The 19,543-nt window shown below is 39.5% G+C and overlaps 3 protein-coding genes across 5 annotated transcripts; 1 reads left to right on the forward strand and 2 right to left on the reverse strand.

Annotated features, from left to right (window-relative positions):
* Positions 1–754: 754 nt before the first annotated feature.
* Positions 755–6,428, reverse strand: LOC117466287 (claudin-14-like). 3 transcript variants are annotated; one of them, XM_034109443.2, is made up of 5 exons: positions 6,296–6,428; positions 5,705–5,857; positions 4,180–4,830; positions 3,460–3,713; positions 755–2,548 (listed from the first exon to the last, which is right to left on the reverse strand). In XM_034109443.2, the coding sequence occupies exons 4-5, from the start codon at positions 3,691–3,693 to the stop codon at positions 2,042–2,044; spliced, it is 741 nt and encodes a 246-aa protein (XP_033965334.1). In that variant the 5' UTR covers positions 3,694–3,713; positions 4,180–4,830; positions 5,705–5,857; positions 6,296–6,428; the 3' UTR covers positions 755–2,041. The 3 variants fall into 3 exon arrangements, with proteins under 3 accessions (XP_033965334.1, XP_033965336.1, XP_033965335.1); XM_034109445.2 differs by lacking the exon at positions 6,296–6,428 and having other exon boundaries at positions 4,280–4,830; positions 5,705–6,243; XM_034109444.2 differs by lacking the exon at positions 6,296–6,428 and having other exon boundaries at positions 4,180–4,357; positions 5,705–6,238.
* LOC117466358 (F-box only protein 47-like) lies at positions 5,847–15,483 on the forward strand. Its single transcript, XM_034109567.2, has 12 exons — positions 5,847–5,883; positions 6,422–6,487; positions 7,942–8,139; positions 8,712–8,873; positions 9,110–9,186; positions 9,472–9,546; positions 9,701–9,809; positions 10,065–10,238; positions 10,786–10,935; positions 11,115–11,257; positions 11,700–11,859; positions 15,239–15,483. Exons 1-12 carry the CDS (start codon positions 5,847–5,849, stop codon positions 15,337–15,339), a joined length of 1,452 nt encoding a protein of 483 aa, XP_033965458.1. The 3' UTR covers positions 15,340–15,483.
* Positions 15,484–16,307: 824 nt separating this feature from the next.
* On the reverse strand, positions 16,308–18,824 carry LOC117467097 (ADP-ribosylation factor-like protein 6). The gene is made up of 7 exons (XM_034110693.1): positions 18,702–18,824; positions 18,326–18,387; positions 18,128–18,196; positions 17,903–17,997; positions 17,400–17,529; positions 16,891–16,946; positions 16,308–16,333 (listed from the first exon to the last, which is right to left on the reverse strand). The coding sequence occupies exons 1-7, from the start codon at positions 18,822–18,824 to the stop codon at positions 16,308–16,310; spliced, it is 561 nt and encodes a 186-aa protein (XP_033966584.1).
* Between the last annotated feature and the right edge of the window lie 719 nt (positions 18,825–19,543).

The raw sequence follows: 19,543 nt of genomic DNA on the forward strand, positions 1-19,543 counted from the left end.
CATCAAAACGCATTTCAATGGCCAAATGAACCTTAAAATAGGCATTTCCCACCGAGAATAACACGAAGGTTAGCCATTGTTGTTGATCACTGGTCTGGGAGCTGTTGCAGCGTCCATAGCAACCACCTTAGCAACCATGAATGTGTACACATTCATGAAGTAATCTTCGTCATAACTAGCAAACTAAATATCATGTACATGTACTGCACAAATGATCAGAAATAAAAACTCATTACTCGCATAAAATGACATCAAAACGCATTTTAATGGCCAAATGAACCTTAAAATAGGCATTTCCCACCGAGAATAACACGAAGGTTGGCCATCGTTGTTGATCACGTGGTCTATGAAGGTCTATGGGACGCCCTGCCCGTAGAAGCCTGACGGTCAAGGGGTCCGCTGTCCGCAATGAAGGTCTATGGGACGCCCTGCCCATAGAAGCCTGACGGGCAAGGGGTAACCTGTACGTAATATAGCGACGGGGAGGGGCCCTGACCGTCCGTCAATATATGACGGGATGGGAGTGAGAACGTGTTGCACACACACACACACACACACACACACACACACACACACACACACACACACACACACACACACACACACACACACACACACACACACACACACACACACACACACACACACACACACACACACACACACACACACACACACACACACACACACACACACACACACACACACACACACACACACACACACACACACACACACACACACACACACACACACACACACACACCTTTTCTCAGGCTGTGATTGTGTGGTGAACTGTGTGGCAAACAGCCTGGCTGTGTGCTCAGGCTGAGTTCCGCGCTGTCTCGCTGTCTCGCAGACCCCACGCAGCAACCAGGAAACGACACCAGTAAGCCAGCTCACACTGTCCGCTCCAGCAGCGAGCCCCGCAACGTCCCACCAACATGGCACCCAGACCCCACGCAGCATTCTCATCTGTTTGTCATTACTGGTGTCATTTTCTGGTTGCTAACAACCGCCATTGTAACACATAAATACTGATGTTCCGCTGTAACGGTGGTGGACTCATCAGAACAGAGTGGGTGAGCTGACCAATTAGAGCACAGCGGGCTCACAGGGAGGGGGGGGGGGCAGGAGCTCTAACAAGCCGTGTAGGACAGAGAGTGAATACACATACTATACAGATGCTGTATGAGAAACCAATGTGAGTTTGGAACATTGAACAATGTAAATCTACTGTAGTAGACCTCAACAATGGAATTATGATCAGTAGAAATGGCCATGACATGGGACCTTTCAAACAGTCTGGTGTTAATACCTGCAGAAGAGTTTCGTTAAACAATCAATAATTGATTGTCTCAATATGTCACCCATTGTAGGTCTCTATCCCAGCACCTGTATGGCAGCATGAAAAGCACAGGTGGAACCCATCCTGGTAACAATGACCCTGCTTACAGTATCCTAGTAACCAGCTTAATTTCAGCTGTGGAATACAACATCTGCTTTGAAAAATGATAGTAAAAAAAATAAAAACACATTAATATATGTTCAAATCCTTAGAATCCGTAATCTGTTTATTTTTGTTTTCTTTGGCATGACAATATTGAATCCTGCAGATTCCTTTAAAATAAGTACAAGTTTTAAATTGGATCCTAGAAAAAAGTAAACTCCAAATCAGGATACAGAAAGGAAAAACAGTTGATCCTTTAACGTTTGTTGCTCGTCTCCTGCCATTTGCAGTAAAATGTTGCCACCTTCTGGTCCTCTAGGTGGATTGCAGGAGGTCAACAGGTCCGCCCTCAGTCTGCTGACACAATGTGAGTTCAGTGAGCCTCTCAGATCAGGTTTAGGTCAGAGGAAAGCCTCAGCAGTTCTTTTGAATCGGTTGTATCCTTTCAGAATCAGAAATGGTGATGTAAATGCTGGTCCTTCTTCGTTTCACGAGAGGATAACATACTTGTTAAAATAAGTGTTCTGTTGACTCTTTGGTCTTTACAGTGTTTTTTACAGTCTCCGCAGTTATCGTGTTATTATTTCAGTCTTAGACATAGTCATGCAGTCTATAGCCACTGCTGGAGGCCGAGCAAAATGAAGGAGCACGATTGTCCCTCAGGGCCTCGGGGGGCTTGTAGGGTGGAGCAGGAGGATAGATTGGGTTGAAGGGGGGGGGAGCTGATAATGGAGGGATCCTCTGCATACGGGGGGGTCTCTGAGACCTGTCAGGGCTGCTGCTCCAGCAGAGCACCATCCCCCCGCTCAGGCTGAGGAAGGCCGAGGCGAAGCCCAGGTACACGGCCAGGCCGATCTCATACTTCATCCCGCTGGGGATGAAGGGGTCGTAGAAGTCCAAGATGACATCGTTGGTGGTCCAGGACACGGTGATCAGGCAGAGCAGGCCGGCACAGATGAAGCAAACCCCCCCACTCAGCACCAGGGGGGACTTGATCACTGAGTGGCGGGCGAAGCGGGTGCACTTCATCCCCATCACAGACACCAGAGAGGCCAGCACTGAGGTGACGCAGGAGAGCACCATGAGCGCCCGGGCAGCCTGGTGGGGAGAGAGACAATACTTTAACATTGGGATTAAATATGTCATATCATATCAGATCATCCATCTATCCTTCTGGGCAATGAATTAGCAAATGAGCCTTTCATTAGGACTGACACTACATAATCAATAAAAGCCTTTATATTTATATTTGTCTTGATTATTAAATAAAATGTGTCCAAAGAAACATCCTAAGATTACTGCGAAAGCTTCAAAGCCTCAAATTTGATTGGCTGACATTCGAGAATGTTCCGCAACTATTAATCAATTATGAAACTGGCAATTTTATCTACAGCTACTGGTAGAGAATAAATTGTTTCAGGTATTATCTATATTTTGAGTCAATTGAGACTTGAGAAAGAGTTTTTAGGGCAAACATTATATAAATGAAATGCAAAATTATTCAGTTCATCAACAAGTGTTGTCAAATTGGTGTACTGATTTGTTACACAAGTTAGTCAGCTTTTTGAGTTTTGTTCTTGCATGGAATAATAATATTTATTTCACTTTACCTAAGCAAACAATGGCCACTTGCAGTAATAACTTACTACCATCTTGTAATCAGAATAAGAACACTTTATTTATCCCAGAGAAAATAAGGTTTTGTGACAGTTGCTCCATTTTAAGACGAAAACAGAAAAGGTTAAACAATAATACAATAAAACAATTATATATATTTATACAAGTAGTTCAAGTAAGAATTTGCAATAAATACTACATTTACAGTATATTCTAATATATACAGTGGTGTATTAGTATAACATATGATGTTGAATTGCATATTTTAGTAGGGTTGTTATGTAATATATATATGTAGTATTATGGTACTTACATTCAATACAAGTGCTTTCAAATATGTTATAATTGTTGTTATAAACCAAAACGTTCCCTAAAGTATGTCTGTGTAATACCTGCAGGTCTTGAGGCAGTGCCAGTAGAGATCTGTACACCTGACACTGGTAAATGCCCGTACTGTGCCACACACACTCCATCCACAAGCCTTTCATGTAGGCGGTGGCTGTGATGATGTTGGAGCCCACGTAGGCCGTGCTGCGCCAGTGGGGGAGCACCGTTGCGACAACAGTTCCTACCAAACCCAACATCCCCAGGAAGAAGCCGAGGAGCTGAACCGCCATGCTCGCCATGATTCGCTCGCTCGGATAATCTGCAAGGTACAAAGTTTGAAAAACCTGTTAATAAGCGCATACACACACACAGGAGAGAATTAAGAGCACTTGGAGGTCTCAGAATACATAGGCCTCTGAATAGGCTCAAAAATGTACATTAGATCAACAGGGTACATAACTAAAAAGGGAAGAAAGTCATCTAGGGCAGCACAGTAGATCTAAATGTTGTTGAAATATGGACTAAGGGAATATCCAAATCGCAAGGGCAACATTCGGTAAAGGCAAAACAATTTGAAGATATAATTATTAAGCTGCAAAGAAGTTTTCTACAGACTTAATACAATTCCTTGTTTGGCACAGAAATAAATCCTACCATGATGATTAAATATAGATTAAAACTAGAATATGAATAGTGTTTCAGTCCCTTTAATATCGGGAATCATAGCGCAATTTCAATACCAGTCCAAATCCCAGCCCTTAATTCCACACACAGACAAAACATACCGCCACATAAAGACCCCAGTCCCCTCAGGCTGAAGATGAGGCTGGGTTCCGGCTGTTATCTGCACGGCCCCCAGCAGTACAGTAAATTCCCCAAGCTTACATCCAGTCACAGAGTCTGAGCCATTCCTCAAGTGTCTGGCATCTGTCTCTGGTGAGTGGCAGGTGACTGCATCTGTAACTAATGAGAGCAGTGTTCAGCTTCGCCTGTTTACCGCTTTCCTCTGGAGGGCGAAACCACAGCCGTCTATTTGTCAAGCTCCACACTACCCCTCAGGAAAGGAGACGCACGGAGAGGGAGGGAGAGGAAATTAAACATTTACAGAAACCACCCAAGCTGAAAGTACTGTTATAAACCACTAACTTTGAACACTTTTCACAGCTCTGCAGGGCATTTTGAGAGGGACATAATGACAGAGTACTCCTAGCTGCTGGGCCCCAGATAGTGACAATAGTAGTGACAAATGTTGTGATAACTTACTATTATGTCTAATTTAATCTCTGCCCTGAGATCACCTGGAAATCTATTTTTATAAATCAACACGTGACTTTAAACATTTCACAACTGAACAGGAAGTGCAGCAACAAACACATTTGAAGTTAAGCATTGACCTTTGTTCCTTCTCTGTGTCTTGAAGAAACTGCTTCCTTTTCCTATCAATGACAACACAAGTTTTAAAAATAATAATCAAGCAACCATAAATGAAAACATTTTACAATACTCACTTAAATACAAATAGCTTGTTGTTCCCACAAGAGGAGTGAAACAGAGCAACTTTGAATTTTAAAAGCAAGGAAAGCACACCATACAGACCCATTGTTTTGACTTCCTCAGATAACAAAGGATGTTTATACAGCTCCATTACTGTTCAGTGTCAGACCTGGCACTGTTGGGATCTCTTAATTTATCAAAGATACAAGCTTCATTGTGTTTAATGATTGACTACACTGAAGGCATACAAAGTGAGCAATAGAAACAAAGGCAGGGCTGTGAAAAGCATCTTGATTCACATTAGATTGCACTAAATTAGCCTGCCCCAAGCCAATGTAATAATAATAATATATATGTGCAATAAACACTTATTGGCAGCTTGAAACTGATGTTTATACTGGCTGCTACTCGACAAATGTTAACAGTTACTGATATGATTCTGTTTTCTTCAAGTTTGTATCTTGTTGGTCGAAAGCACTTATTGTAAATCGCTTTGGAAAAAAGCATCAGCTAAATGCAATGTAATGTTATATGTTCACACTTACCATAGATGTCAACTTAATTTATTCATTTTATGACGGTGTGCATCTTTATTCTATATGTTAGTCATCATTATTTTTACTTTTTATATACACTGTACCTTTAACAGTCTTGTAACAATTTCAATCTCTGTGCTATGTTGGAGGAATAAAGGATTTATGATTCTGAAACTTTTTTAACACTTTCCAATTGCAATTTCAACACTTGAACTACTGTTCATTGAATACTGCTTAACCTTTTACTTCTATATTTTTAGTAACACATTTGAATACTCACAAACAAGGTCAAACGAGGACTACAGAGCCATGGTCACAGGCGTCCAGAAGGCACACTTCCAGATAAATAAGGCAATTGGCATTGATTCCACACCGAGCAGCTCCTTCTGTCTCTGCTGCCGCCTCCTCAACACACACTGAATATGTGTTTGTGCTGCAGGATTGTCAGATATGTGACTGGTCAGTGTTAAATATCATCATCAGCGTTATCCCTGTCAGCTCTAGGATCATCGTGTCAGAGATGACATGAGAGAAAGTCTTAGTGATGGCTTGTGGCTCTGGACAGATAAACCTGTGGACCTGGAGGCAGAGCAGAGTTGCAGAAGCAGAGACAGACAGAAGAGATATTGTCCTCCCTGCTGTCGCTATTGTAAGACAACATTTGGTGAATGGATAACGGATCAAATCAAAAGAAAGAATGAAAAGATCAATAAATGAATATGCTTAGCACATTATAAGCTATTTGTAGAAGAACATGAATAAATGAACTACAATTAGGATTCAATCGGCAGGCATTCAAACAGATGATTTTAGCCAAATATACTTCATAGTGAAGTTGTACTGTAGGTGTCTGTGTGTGTGTGGTACATACCCTTCTGCAAGCCAGGTGAGGTCGTTTCAAAGGTTCAAAGGGCCATCCTCTTCCTTTGCATTTCTCGTCTCTCATTTCCCTCTGTGCCCTCAGTGTAACCTAGCGTGACATCCTGTTGGTATACAGGAGCATTTTCCCGGCCCTTCCCCTGCGACCCTTGTGTAGAACTCACGTCTCTGTCAGAGCTCCATAGTGAGGGGATGATCCTCTTCGAAGTCTCCCTGTGGGAGACGCCATTTGAATGAAGAACCCATAATAGTCTAGTTAAGCAGAATAATCCCATGATTAGCAGCTGAGCATGCAGTAGCTGCTCTGTTGTGCACGGTGCTGGACGGTAACACAGCCACGGTGGTGTGTGAAGCACAGACCTTCATTTTTTTCAGGATCTGAAAAGCTTCACACATTTGTGTACTGCATATTCATTTTCAATGATATAATATACACAACATTCCAAAAATATAGTAGCACATCTGAAATGGCTGCACTCTCACACAGGTGTTCTGGCTGATCTCTGCTCAGGTGGAGGGCGGGAGGAGTGTTAATGGGAGTTACCTCAGGTCATGGACTTCATGAACTTCATGAACTATTAGCACAGACAAAGAGTGTCAGATCATTGACAGCCATCACTAAAATGCAAAACATAATAATAATTGTATGGAGTTTGAATAGAGACTTTTAGATCACTGCGGAGAATATCAACCAAATACAGCAATGCTGGATTACAATCGGATATTTTAAAGGCTAGAATTTACTGTAACTATGCTGTACTATTATTCAAATATAATACAGTTTATAAAGCAGACTGTACTACATTTCAGAGGAAAATACATTAAAGTCTAACGAATAGAGCTGTATGTTATTGCTGGATTTGATTTGATAACTTTATGTGGACAAGATATTCTAAACAAAATCAGTTAAAAAGCTATTTTATGAAAAAATATAGGATGTCAAATAACTATAGCCTCCTATAGGCTACTAGTATACTTATATTTAACAGAGATTATTATGGAAGAGTATTACATTTCAGAGAAAATGCTTTTTAGCGTACAACATCACCAGCTGAAGTTAGACATTACTTTCATTATATTTTCATCAGTCATTTTGTGTAACTTATACTTCACTTAAGTAAATAATAGCGTCTGCTAATAAGTCCTAGCTTTACCATTACATTCTGAATACTTTAACTTAACTAACTTGGGTATTTTAATCAAACTTCACTGAAATTGTTTATTGTTTTCTTACCGCAAAGGTCACTTCCGCGAGAAAAGTGAATATTTCGCGCCGTTGCCATCAAAGAAAGCTAATGTGAGACACAGCTGTCTCACTTCATATCTGTCATCTGCTGCCTATTCACATTAATAGGTTATAGTTCTGGTAAGAATTCAGGGTTTTGGGTTCTCTCGTTAGCTTGTATGTCTATAATATACATTTATATCGGTGAATACATGAACCTGAAGGTTATTAAAACCGAAAATATACTAGTGTTTTACATTTTTCGGGAGTTTAGATTAGCATTTAAGCTACCTAAGTTAGCTAGCTATAGTAATTTACCATTTTCTTTTAGCTTACTTGAGGCTAGCAGTTTGAGATTTACTTTGACTTTGCAGTGAAATTAAGCGTTATCTCGTTTTGTACAGTAAATTAAGGGGTGGCAATGGTGAGGACAGCCTCCAGAAATGTTGGGAAGTACACATCGACCCACAAATCACGAAAGAGGAATATTCACCGGCCCCGGCCGCGGCCCACCAGGACCATCGTGACCCGCAGCCAGTGCCTCACCGTCGGCTGCTTCTTCCACAGGCTACCGTCAGAGGTGTACCACATGATCCTGGATAAAATGTCTGGTAGGTGCAACTAGTTAATTTAACCTCAGAGTATTATGGCTTACAAAGCATATCAGAGGTGGGACTTTTGTAAAAGTAGAAGTACCAGAGTGTAGGAAAAGTAAAAGTTTGAATATTACTTGTATACTGCAGGGTAGCTAAGCTGTTGCACCTGGAGTAGCTTGTGAATGTTACTCCAAGTGTAACTAAAGTCTTATTTAATTTTTGATTATTATTTCACATCATTAATCCCTATCGGCAAGGTAACTAAATGCATTAAATAAATGTAGTAAATGTATACTTTTTACCTCTGAAAAGTAGTAAAACATTGAAATACTCAAGTAAAGTACTTAAGTACAGTACTTGAGTAAATGTACACAGTTACATCAGTAAATCACATGCAGTGTACACAGTATGTACCAACCCGTTTTTGGCATGTCAAAATATATGCAGATTTCTTCAATTTGAACACTACTTTTAGGAAACCATATTAAAAGATAGTAAAGTAAAAAAAGATTTTTAAGTGAAACAAACATTTTAATGACAATTTCAATATTTCAAATGCATGTGATGAAATTGTGTGTTTTTGTCAGTGCTGGAGATCAGTATTTTCAGCATGGTGTCCAAGGAAATCACTCGATCTGTTGTGGAGTACATCTCCACCCTGGCCTGGAAGAATAAAACCATCATTCAAAGCTTTCACCGCTCAACTTGCCCTGAACAGAGATCCACTATTGGACACTACAGAGACCTGGGTAAGTGCAAAAGTACATTTGGTTGAAGGTTTGACCTTGAATAGCTTTTCTCCTCAATGTAGACTTAATGGGGGATTTCTATCTTTTGCTATCAACCTTTTGATCAATGGCATCCACATCACTGATAGCCGTTTCATACAACACTAGGGATAAGTTACCCTGTGAAGTGAATGTATAGGAAAGATATTAACTTGTATTTTTTATTTGATACTATGCTTTTGTGTTTAATTTCCCAGGTTTGTTGTTCAAGAGATCTACCCTGTTGCAACCAACAAAGGAAAGGTTAAAGTTTATCTTTAGCGAGTTTTCACAGGTAAGAAAGGGACAGGTGAGAGGACAAGAAGGATAAGATAATATGAGATATTAAATGCTACATCAACAAAAAAATACATATACATTACACCAGGATAAAATATGAAATTTGTCCCATAGATAATACTTAAAGACCTCGCCTCCTTACTTTACATCCTTTGGAATGCTGCACATGCGAACATTGCAATCTTGTAGTGTAAATGATATATTATTCAATATTCAGTCCTAATGTTATCTGATCGTAACCTATGTAATGATGAGGCGAATAAATAATAATCTGTTTTAGGTTCCCTGCTTCCGGTTGGAGCAGTGCTTGAAACCAGACTGCGTTGGCTTCCTCAGCTACGGAGTCTTCCTCCAGGTCAGGGCCTCATAGAAATACAGATTATGGTGCTGTAAACTGAACATTTGAATTTTTCACAATCCAAATATGGCTTAGTGGGGATAAACTCAAGGTTGAAGCGGATTATTTCATTTGAAATCATCATCATCATTTCATGTTCGTTACTTTGCAGACACTGATCGCAGGGTGGGATGAGCTGGAGTGCCACAGAGTGTTCAACTTTGTGTGTGACCTCACAAATCTGCTGCAAAAAATAGAGATAGTCGTCACTGGAAAGCCAGGTGTGTTTAATGTGATTATTATATCTTTCAAATAATTCTGATTGCTTTGTGGAAAAAATTAAAACTAAATGTTGCATTTAAGCTATTCATATGAGTTTCCCTGGGTCTTTCGTCTCTGATTTTGAATTATTATTATAAGAATTCATGAACTTATTTGTACTGATACTGATTGGCCTTTTCCCATTAAGTTTTATAAAATACTTAAAAGACATAAAACCCAACAAAAACATGTCTTATTTCTGTTCTGGCCCTCAGGTGTGAGGTGGTACCAGAAGCTGCAGCTCCGTCTCTTCTGCCGTCAGGTTCTGTTGGACCCGTGGTCCAACCAGATGGACACTCAGTTCTGGCTGATGCAGCTCCTGAAGCCGTGGCCCCTGGTCAGCCAGGCCCACCTGCTGTTAACCCTCTATGGCCCTCTGCTGCCTGAGAGTAACAATGCTTTATACTAACAGTTCATTAAAACAAGCAGTAAGCGGGGTTTGTGGTTAATTAACTTTATAAGAACATATTGATCAGTGAATTTAATTTTTGTCATAAGAATAACGTTTCTGGATTTGTTTACATGAAAACATGATCAGACTGTAATCTTCCTTTCCAAAAGTAAATGTATGCAATATTATTTAAAAAACGCAACACATCATAGTTAGTGGGGATATTTCCCTGAGATTATTTTCAAAATATAGTTTCCTCTTAGCTGTGGTTGATAACTATGTTGAAATGTGTTGACATTTAATTGAAATGTACAATGAAAGGTTAGGAGTTTGAACAACCCGATGTTTTAGTGTTAAAAAGCAACATATAGTTGTATAATGTCACCCAAATGAACAACCTATAGTGTTTGACTCTTGTGCAGGAGACCTGGGCAGCTTACACTGAAGTTGGAAAACTTTAGTTTAGTTGAGCTTCCTGTAGATTTGTCTCCACTGTGATGTGGTGATAACATGACACAGTCAGTGAGGTTCTCTCCTCTGTGCAGGCACCCTGGGGTGGCAGGATCTGGTGGATAGGGGTCTGCCTCACAGCGCTCTGTGGGACCTGGCCAGAGCCTTCCTGCTGCTTTTCAGCAAACTAGAAGTGAAAGGCCAGAACACCAACTCACTGGTGGCAATATTCAAGGAGCTCATTGGTATCATACTTCAGTTCTCTCTCAAATGTTTTCATAGACAACATATTGGTGTTACTGATTGTAAACTTAATTGTCCTCCTCCTCGTCCTCGTCCTCGTCCTCGTCCTCCTCCTCCTCCTCCTCCTCCTCCTCCTCCTCCTCCTCCTCCTCCTCCTCCTCCTCCTCCTCCTCACATGTAGTCATTCCTCAGCCGTGGCATGTGGAGAACGTGGCGCGTCTGTTGGTGCTGTGTGGCAGCAGTCTCTGCTACACTATACTAGCCAGCAAGGCGGTCAATGGACGACTTCTCGAGATCTCCAGACTCATCGTGTACATCATACTGGTGAGAGTACTGCTTATTTTACCATCAGCTAAAGGAAATTAGTTTAAATGTAATCCTCAATTAAGGTTAATCTGGTGTGTTTGGACGATCTGCTTTCATCTGAGGATTGGATATTGGCCTGGTCATTTTGAAGCTATTCATATTGGTGGCTGTGACTCATTTTGGCATATCTGCTCATTCTTGAGGGAGCTAAAACCATACCCAACATGCACTGGGCAGAACAATGGTCAGACAGGTCCTTACTTTCATCTACAGGCTGTTAGAGTCACTTGTGCCGTCGAAGTGCTTAGTATGATTAGTTATTCTGTAAACCTCCTCCTGGGGTCGCCTTAGCAGTTGAAATGTAAACATCAGCCCTAAAAATGCTAATAATGTTTGCCATTGGTTCTCCCGACTGGATGTGATCTAGTGCTTGATTTCCTTGATTTGCCCTCCTCCTCAGGTGTGTGAGAAGGATGGCTATCACATGTCCTGGGCAGTGAAAATGGTGCAGAACCTCTGCAAGGTCTTCAGCACGCCTCCGGAAAGGTTTGGCTTCATTCAACAACTGGAGAACATGTTTTCAGATGTCACCAGGGAGTTCTTCGAGTTTTCTGTTACAGGTGAGGTGTGACAGTATGCTACAGCGCAAATATAACTTAGTTCATTTTTAGTCTTGACTCCAAAAACATATCTTGAAGAAACACTAGATAGCATTTACATGTAGATAGTGGGCTTCAATAAAAGCTACAAAAAACAAGGGAATTATATTATATAGAGTAAACAGTGCAGCCTATGTAAGGTGGAAGGAAGATGCTATACATTTAAAGATGGTGTAACGTTCCATTTCAAATTATTTATACGATGTATGTATTCTGTTTATGTAGAGAAAAAGCATGGTAGAGTGGTAGTAGGGGAATAGAATGGAGTGGAGCAGCTTGTTTTTAAAGTCTGTTTGTTGACAGATGGATTACTCGAGTCCCGGACTCGAGTGGCGATTTTCGAGACTCGTGCGTGACTCGACTCGGACTCGCGCACTGATTGACGCGACTCGGACTTGGACTCGTGAATTCTCGCGCACGATGACTCGGACTCGAATTGTACATTGACGCTCCGACTTGGACTCGGACTCGAGCAAGTTTTCTCTGGAGTCTGATGTCCTCTATCCTGGCTTGTGCACCTGCGAGGCGAGTTCACGTACTGGGCCCCGCTGTTCCAGTCTAGAGATGTCTACAGACACACCCCGCATCGTGCTGTATGCTTTCACACATTCTGCTTCCACATTGGAAAAGAGCAAAATGCTCGTTATGTGGAAACAATATTGAAGAGAAGGCTCCGTAACACATTATTCTAAGGATCGAGTTCAGACATATAGGCTGTGTTGAACGCTATCATCAGAGTAACGTGATCTAATCAATAAATAAAGATTCAGCCGATAACACGAAAGCACATGGCTACTTAACATGCAGAATGTCTTCATTGTGCATGCTAAGTAGCCATGTGCTTTCTGGGTCTTAATCTTTATTGATATCATTTAAACATTCACTATAATAATTGTCGTGTCCCCGGCTGAATGATGGTCAGACTCTCCAACTGATGGTATCTGTTTATTGCACACCCTTGCTTTTATACAATCATTAATACCAACGTAAGAGCTTGTGCCCTTATCAGCCAGGTGCTAAAAAACAATGTAACTATTTAGTATATGTTAATTTATTCATCATCTATCCGTCATTATACATGTGTGTTTACACTGCTCCATTGTCCATTCACTTCCGGTAAAAGTTCCTTCAAAATAAGAGTCCTGATCTTATTACTATAAAAATAAAAGTGCAAAACGAAAACTTTACCATAAGAAAATATTGGCATACAAATATAATCACTTCTCTAAAAGGTAACTCATTTTAAATATAGTTAGAAGGTCATTTACAATAATATAAATCATAATTGATTGATTGATAAATTTATTTCGAACAAGTAAAATAAATAAATACAAAACAAATGTTGTAGTGCATAGTCATGTAAGATAAATCAAAACAAAAAAATGACATTTACAACAACAACAACAACAACAACAACACCAATAACAGTATTAGCAAAATAAACAGTGGCACATCTAGTGTTCGAAAAGGAATGAGAAGAAGTATAACTTATTTAATCTCACCCCCTTGTCCCTAAATGATTTATTTATAATCTATAATCTGCAATAATTATCATTATTATTCATTATTATTGTTATTATTAATCTGCTTTACCTGTTGACATATACACATATACATACACTGATATACATATATGCACACATACATATACACACCTACATACTCACACATATACACAGTCAAATAAATATAATAATAATATTAATAATAAGCTTTATATTTGTATAGCACCTATTACAAGAATTGTAGCCAAACTGGCTTCACAGCAGTTCGATAGACAGATTAGACAGGATAAAAGCAATGTAGAGGAGCTACAGCTGCATTTCAACACATATATCCACAAAGATTAATACATGAAGACTTGTGACTCGGACTTGACTTGGACTCTTCTTGGGTGACTCGGACTTGGACTCGGACTCGAACACAGGCAATGATGAATCGGACACTCCTTGGGTGACTCGGACGTGGACTCGAAAAGTGGGGACTCGAGAGCAGTGTTGTGCTAGTTACTGAAAACCAGTAACTAGTTACCATTACTAGTTACTTCATTTCAAAAGTAACTCAGTTACTTTACTGATTACTTACACCAAAAAGTAATGCGTTACTGTGAAAAGTAACGTTGTAGTTACTTAAAAAAAGGCTCCCATTATATTAATGCCCTTATAGCCTTAATTTCAGTACTGTTATTGCATTGGAGAATAATACAATCTGTTGATCAACTTGACATGCATTATATGCAATCTTGATTGCATCGATATTAGCTGGCTTTACATTTTTGTATATTCTTTCTCCAGGTAGTTGGACAAAGTTTTCCGTCCCATATGCCGGTGTGCCGCCCGGACATGCTATCATGCTAACTAGCTCCCTGAAAGCGGGTGACTCCACTGTAGCAACAGCCTGCATGTGTTCTACAACATACCGTGCAATGGCTTTATCGACTTTTCCCTGGCGAGCAGTCCCTTGGTTAAAATCCAGCCGCTGTTGCTTAGGTGCAGGTGGAGTGGCGTCGGCTGAGTCTCTGTGGTCTCAGCTACTAGCTTCGTCCCAGCATGTTGTTTTTGCAGATGTTTTAAGAGATTTGAATGACTGGTTTGGGCAGTAGATAGGCTCTTTGACCCGCCAGGACACAACTTACATTTAACTAAAACGTTCTTTTCTTTGTGCTCGACAAAAGTGAAATAGTGAGAATATCTCCAGGTGGAGAAACTAGACTTGAGCTCCGCCGCCGCCATGACAGTCTTGTTAGTAAACAACACAAACACGCCCACAGCCCGTCTCCGCATGTGACACAGGAAGTATTTAAGTACATTTACTCAAGTACTGTACTTAAGTACAGTTCTCATCTCTGTTCACCTGGCTGTTGACTATATAAAAAAACTAACGCAGTAACGGAGTAACGCACCATGTAGTAACGGTAACTGAGTTACTGAATTTAAAAAGTAATGCGTTAGAGTACTAGTTACTGCCAAAAGTAACGGCGTTACAGTAACGCGTTACTTGTAACGCGTTAGTCCCAACACTGCTCGAGAGTGACTTGGACTCGTGAATTGGTGACTTGACTACAACACTGTTTGTGGATGTTTGCTGTGTATGTGTGTCACAGCTCCAACAGATGGCATACATAGGGTACTCCTAATTTCTCATTAATTTATTGAACACATTTTCAGCTTATTGTATCTAGGTTTTTAAACTGAAGTTGACTAGAACAAACAACATAATTAAATATAAAAAAACATGTCTTTGACTTTGTCTTATTGAAATTGCTAAAGATTTGTTTAATACCTCCACAGTGCCTCTGATTAAAGAGAAAGTGATCACTAATACCATCATCTGTTCACAGGAAACCAACCCGAGGACAGGGAGACTTTCCAGAGCCTGTGCATCCTCCTGGACTCCAGCGCTCGCTTCCACACTAAATTCCTCCACATGATCCTAAAGTGAAGCGACGCAGATTTAAAGTGACAAGAAAATGAGCTCGGGAAGGAACAAACGGCAATAATGAATAGGGTTAACTGAAGAAGTGAACAAAAGAGGGAGATGGACCTTTTAAACATTAGAAAGACTTGATGCCTACAGTTTGAAATCTAGGGGGAATTTTGTTGACAGTTCTCTATACGCTGTAAACAACCCTGCATTTCTTGGTTGAAAATACAGCTGTTTAAGTTCTTATGACCAATAAGACATTTATTTTACAAGTTTTATATTCCTCCGTAAGTTTTAAAATCTTGTTCTTTGTAAACATATTGCATGTTAATGTTCAAAAACTACTTAATATATATTTATTAACAGTAACTGTATTTATTAAAAGTATTTATTCACATTTAGCCTTTCTGTAAATATAACTTTTGCACAATTTATTAAACTTGTATTTTCAATTATAATTTGTCATTTTTTAAAAGTTTTCTATGAACGTTTTTTAAGCTACCTTTTCTTCAAAAATAAAAACAGAAACATAGCACATAATAAGCAAATTACTTTTTATTATCCTCCAAGTAGTACAATATTTTTAGCACTGACAGCATAAAAAAAATCTGTTAATGAAATGTGTTTAATTACATGTCATGGAATAAAAAAGCAAAGCTTCAAATACAAATGTTTCTGTATGCAAAAAAAACAAAACAAGTAGATAAGTGGGACTGCCACTACATTTGTGTCAGCAATGATGTATAACAAAGGTAACTTACGACGGGCGCGGGCACTTGATTAGACATCATATACAAATATCCATATCCAAATGTTGTTAAGAAACACGATGTCAAAGTCATGGCATGAACAGGAAGTACTATGCTATTTAAAATGGGAGTTTAAGGCCTACTGTACAGCAACAAGTAACAGGAATCATCCAAGCAGTACATTTGATCCAGTTACCAAGTCCACGTCACGGCCATGGTCACAGACATTTCAATTATTCACGTTTTCACTGTTTTCATGTATTCTGGCAAGAGAAAAAAACAAAATGGAGGTAAGGTACTGTAACAAAACTACAACATTTGAAAACATTTCTGATCTTCATTGTGACATTTTTGGGGGTTGTATAAGGGTTGTTAAGGGTTGAATGGGTAATATTCAGGGGGACATCAGTACATGTACACATTACATTCAAATTGGAGAATAGGGAAAATAAAAAAAGGAATTGAAGCCGCTACAGTTTAAGCCTCACAAAAGTTCCTATTGGATGGGATTTATTCCTCGAGGTGAGGTCAAAGTATTATAAATTAAATCATTTAGTTTTTAGTTTTAATAACAGACAAATACAAATTTGTCTTGGCCTACCATGATTTAAATCTCATCCAAAGAAAAATAACCTACCACCACAATCACTCTACATATGTCACAGCATTATAATACTTACTGTGAAATTTGTTCTATGGAAGAAGAAAACAAGTTTTAATACAGACGGCACTTTAAAATTGACATACATTTGGGGAGAAATTGGACACTGCTATTTTATTTTGATCCAGTATGACTGTTACATTTACTAAACCCATTTACCATGTAGCCAGTCCAACCCTTCCTGTAGACCCTCTCCTTTGATAGCATCGCTGGCACTGAGAAAATAAGAAGATGACCAGAAGTTAATCTCCCCGTCACACATGTTCGCTTTCTCTTGACTTTTTTTGGACCCTTGATGTTTAAAGCTTTCTAGCTCTTAATCCATCTGCCTTCCATCTGTCTAATGAGTAAACACAGTGGTAAACACACGTATATATAGGCTTTTAAATAATTCCTGTTGCTGTGCCTCAATAAGGTTGAACCTGGAACATGAACATGCAGATATTGGACAAAGGCCAAGGAAGAAGTGAGTAAACATCCATGGTATCTTTATTGTTTCTATTTAAGACTTTAAGCCTAAACTCTAGAAGCACAACATGTTGCGTGTTACTTCAAGACTACATTACAGTAGCCAGAGCCCACGACTCAACTCAATACCTCTGGTGGTGGCAAAATATTCCTTTGAAAACAGAATCAGAAGAAATGAACTAAAGACTGGTGTGAAATACCAGATGTGCCAGGGTTTTTCTTTGATGTTCTCCAGAGACAACAACTGTGAGACCCTGACGGAAGACATGGCGTCCCTCAGATCCATCTTGTTGGCGAAGAACAAGACAGGCATCTTTCTATTGCGGATATCTGGGTAATAATACACATTTCAGAGGATCATCGGCAAACATGAATCATTTTTTGTTTATCCATAATAATTCTAGGAGTATAAGTAGAGTGTTTATCATAGTATATCATATTTTAAATGTAATAATGTTTTTAATATTATACATTAAATATTGAACGTAATTCCATATGAGAATTGGCGCCATGATAGAGGACTCAAACTAGATGGATTTTATTCAACCTTAGATTTATCTCTAAGTGAAAACAAACCAAATATGAAAACATCTTTTATAAAAGGCCTTATGGATAAGGCATACATTATATGTAAATCAGGCTTTCTGCGGGAAAAATAGTGTCAGTATTTCCTTTGTGCAAAATAATTATCATAAATGTATACCTTCATGATTGAGTAGAGTGTCGAGCTCCTCTTTGGCAACAACCATCCTCAGTTTGTCACCGCTGTCGATGACAAATATGATGGCATGGCTTTCTCTGAGGAGGAAGAAGAAGTCATGATTGATTTGAGTCATTGATAATGCGCTATAATAAAATGTAAGGAATTATGATTGATAAATTACGTTTTTTTATTTTTTATTTAAAGTGCAAATGTTGTGTTTCTTACTTGTAACAATGCTCCCATAGGTTTCTATATCTGCTCTGCCCAGACATATCAAAGACTGTAAATGACAGGCTACGGACAGAGAGGGAGAAAACAGAGAGCTTAAATGATACATAATGGAGCATTAGCCATTTTTCTATTTCATGTATTAACTCGTCAAATGTAAATAATATAGATTCTAGATGTCTATACAAATTCTACCTTGAACTCTTGAACCTCTCAATGTTGAAGCCAATTGTTGGGACTATTTCTTGTGTCTGCGTCTGCATTCATCAACACACACAAACATACCCACAGAAACAGACAAGTAATGGCAAAACTTTGTCAACGAGAAAATAGTATAAGGAAAGTATGACGTGGGCTTTACCTGACTAGCATGTTTCCATTCTCCTGACAATGGGCCTAAATGATTCGAATGCTGAAAACAAGCAATCCATGAATGATTGCCGTGAAATATTTGACAGGCCTGGTCACAATATTTCCCCTAAATAATCACGGTATACCAACAACAAATATGTCTCAAATGTCCTTACAAAATAACTTTATTCTTACAATAAGGCCTTGTTTTTATACTTACATTGGATGGTTTGAGTTGGTTGATGATGGTGGTTTTGCCGCTGTTATCGAGCCCCAAACACAAAACGTTGACTTCTTTCTTCCTCAGGCCCAGCCAGCCCGAGAGTTTATCCAGCAGCCCCATTAGACTTGATTAAAGCCACACTATGTAAATGTCAACACATCACCCCATAGAGAGTTTATCTACTGGAAAAATAAATGAACTAAATTTGAAAAATTTGTTTCATGGAAACAAACAATAAGGATAAACATAGCCGTGGACAGTGTGTTCCCTGTGCTTGCTGTGAATAGTGTCACCAGCTGAGATGCAAGCTGGGCATCCCGGCTTGTGACAGGTAATCCTATTAGGGCGTAATAAGCGCTGTGAACCTCCCGCCAACCTGACCATGGAGTCTGCAGCTTTCCAGGACCCCACCCTGATGCATTTGATTCACTACTCTAACCTGTACCTTAGCTTAAATGGAGCTACTATAGAACTGTTGTGTAAGTCTGAAGTCATTTGCTGTAATTCAATTAATGTTTGACAGAGTAGTGTTGACACACACACACACACACACACACACACACACACAACTTATTTTCAGCTCTGGAGTTGTAAAATCACGAGTTTCCAGAATGATAGCAGGAAGTTGGACTTCTCACGTGGCAGAAGCTTGTCAGTCATCCAACAGCTCCCTCCTCCGGTTATCAGTTCGGTGAAGGGCAACCAGCAAGTTGCCAGGTTTAACAGATGGTAGAAATCATATACTGTATTATTTTACATCAAACGCTAATCAAACAGATGGGAGATGTGTCTTCTCGACTGCCTCATATGTTTCTTCAAGGAAGAAGACACTTTGCAAC

Source organism: Pseudochaenichthys georgianus, chromosome 21 (assembly GCF_902827115.2).
Source record: "Pseudochaenichthys georgianus chromosome 21, fPseGeo1.2, whole genome shotgun sequence".
Classification (NCBI taxonomy): Eukaryota; Metazoa; Chordata; class Actinopteri; order Perciformes; family Channichthyidae; genus Pseudochaenichthys; species Pseudochaenichthys georgianus.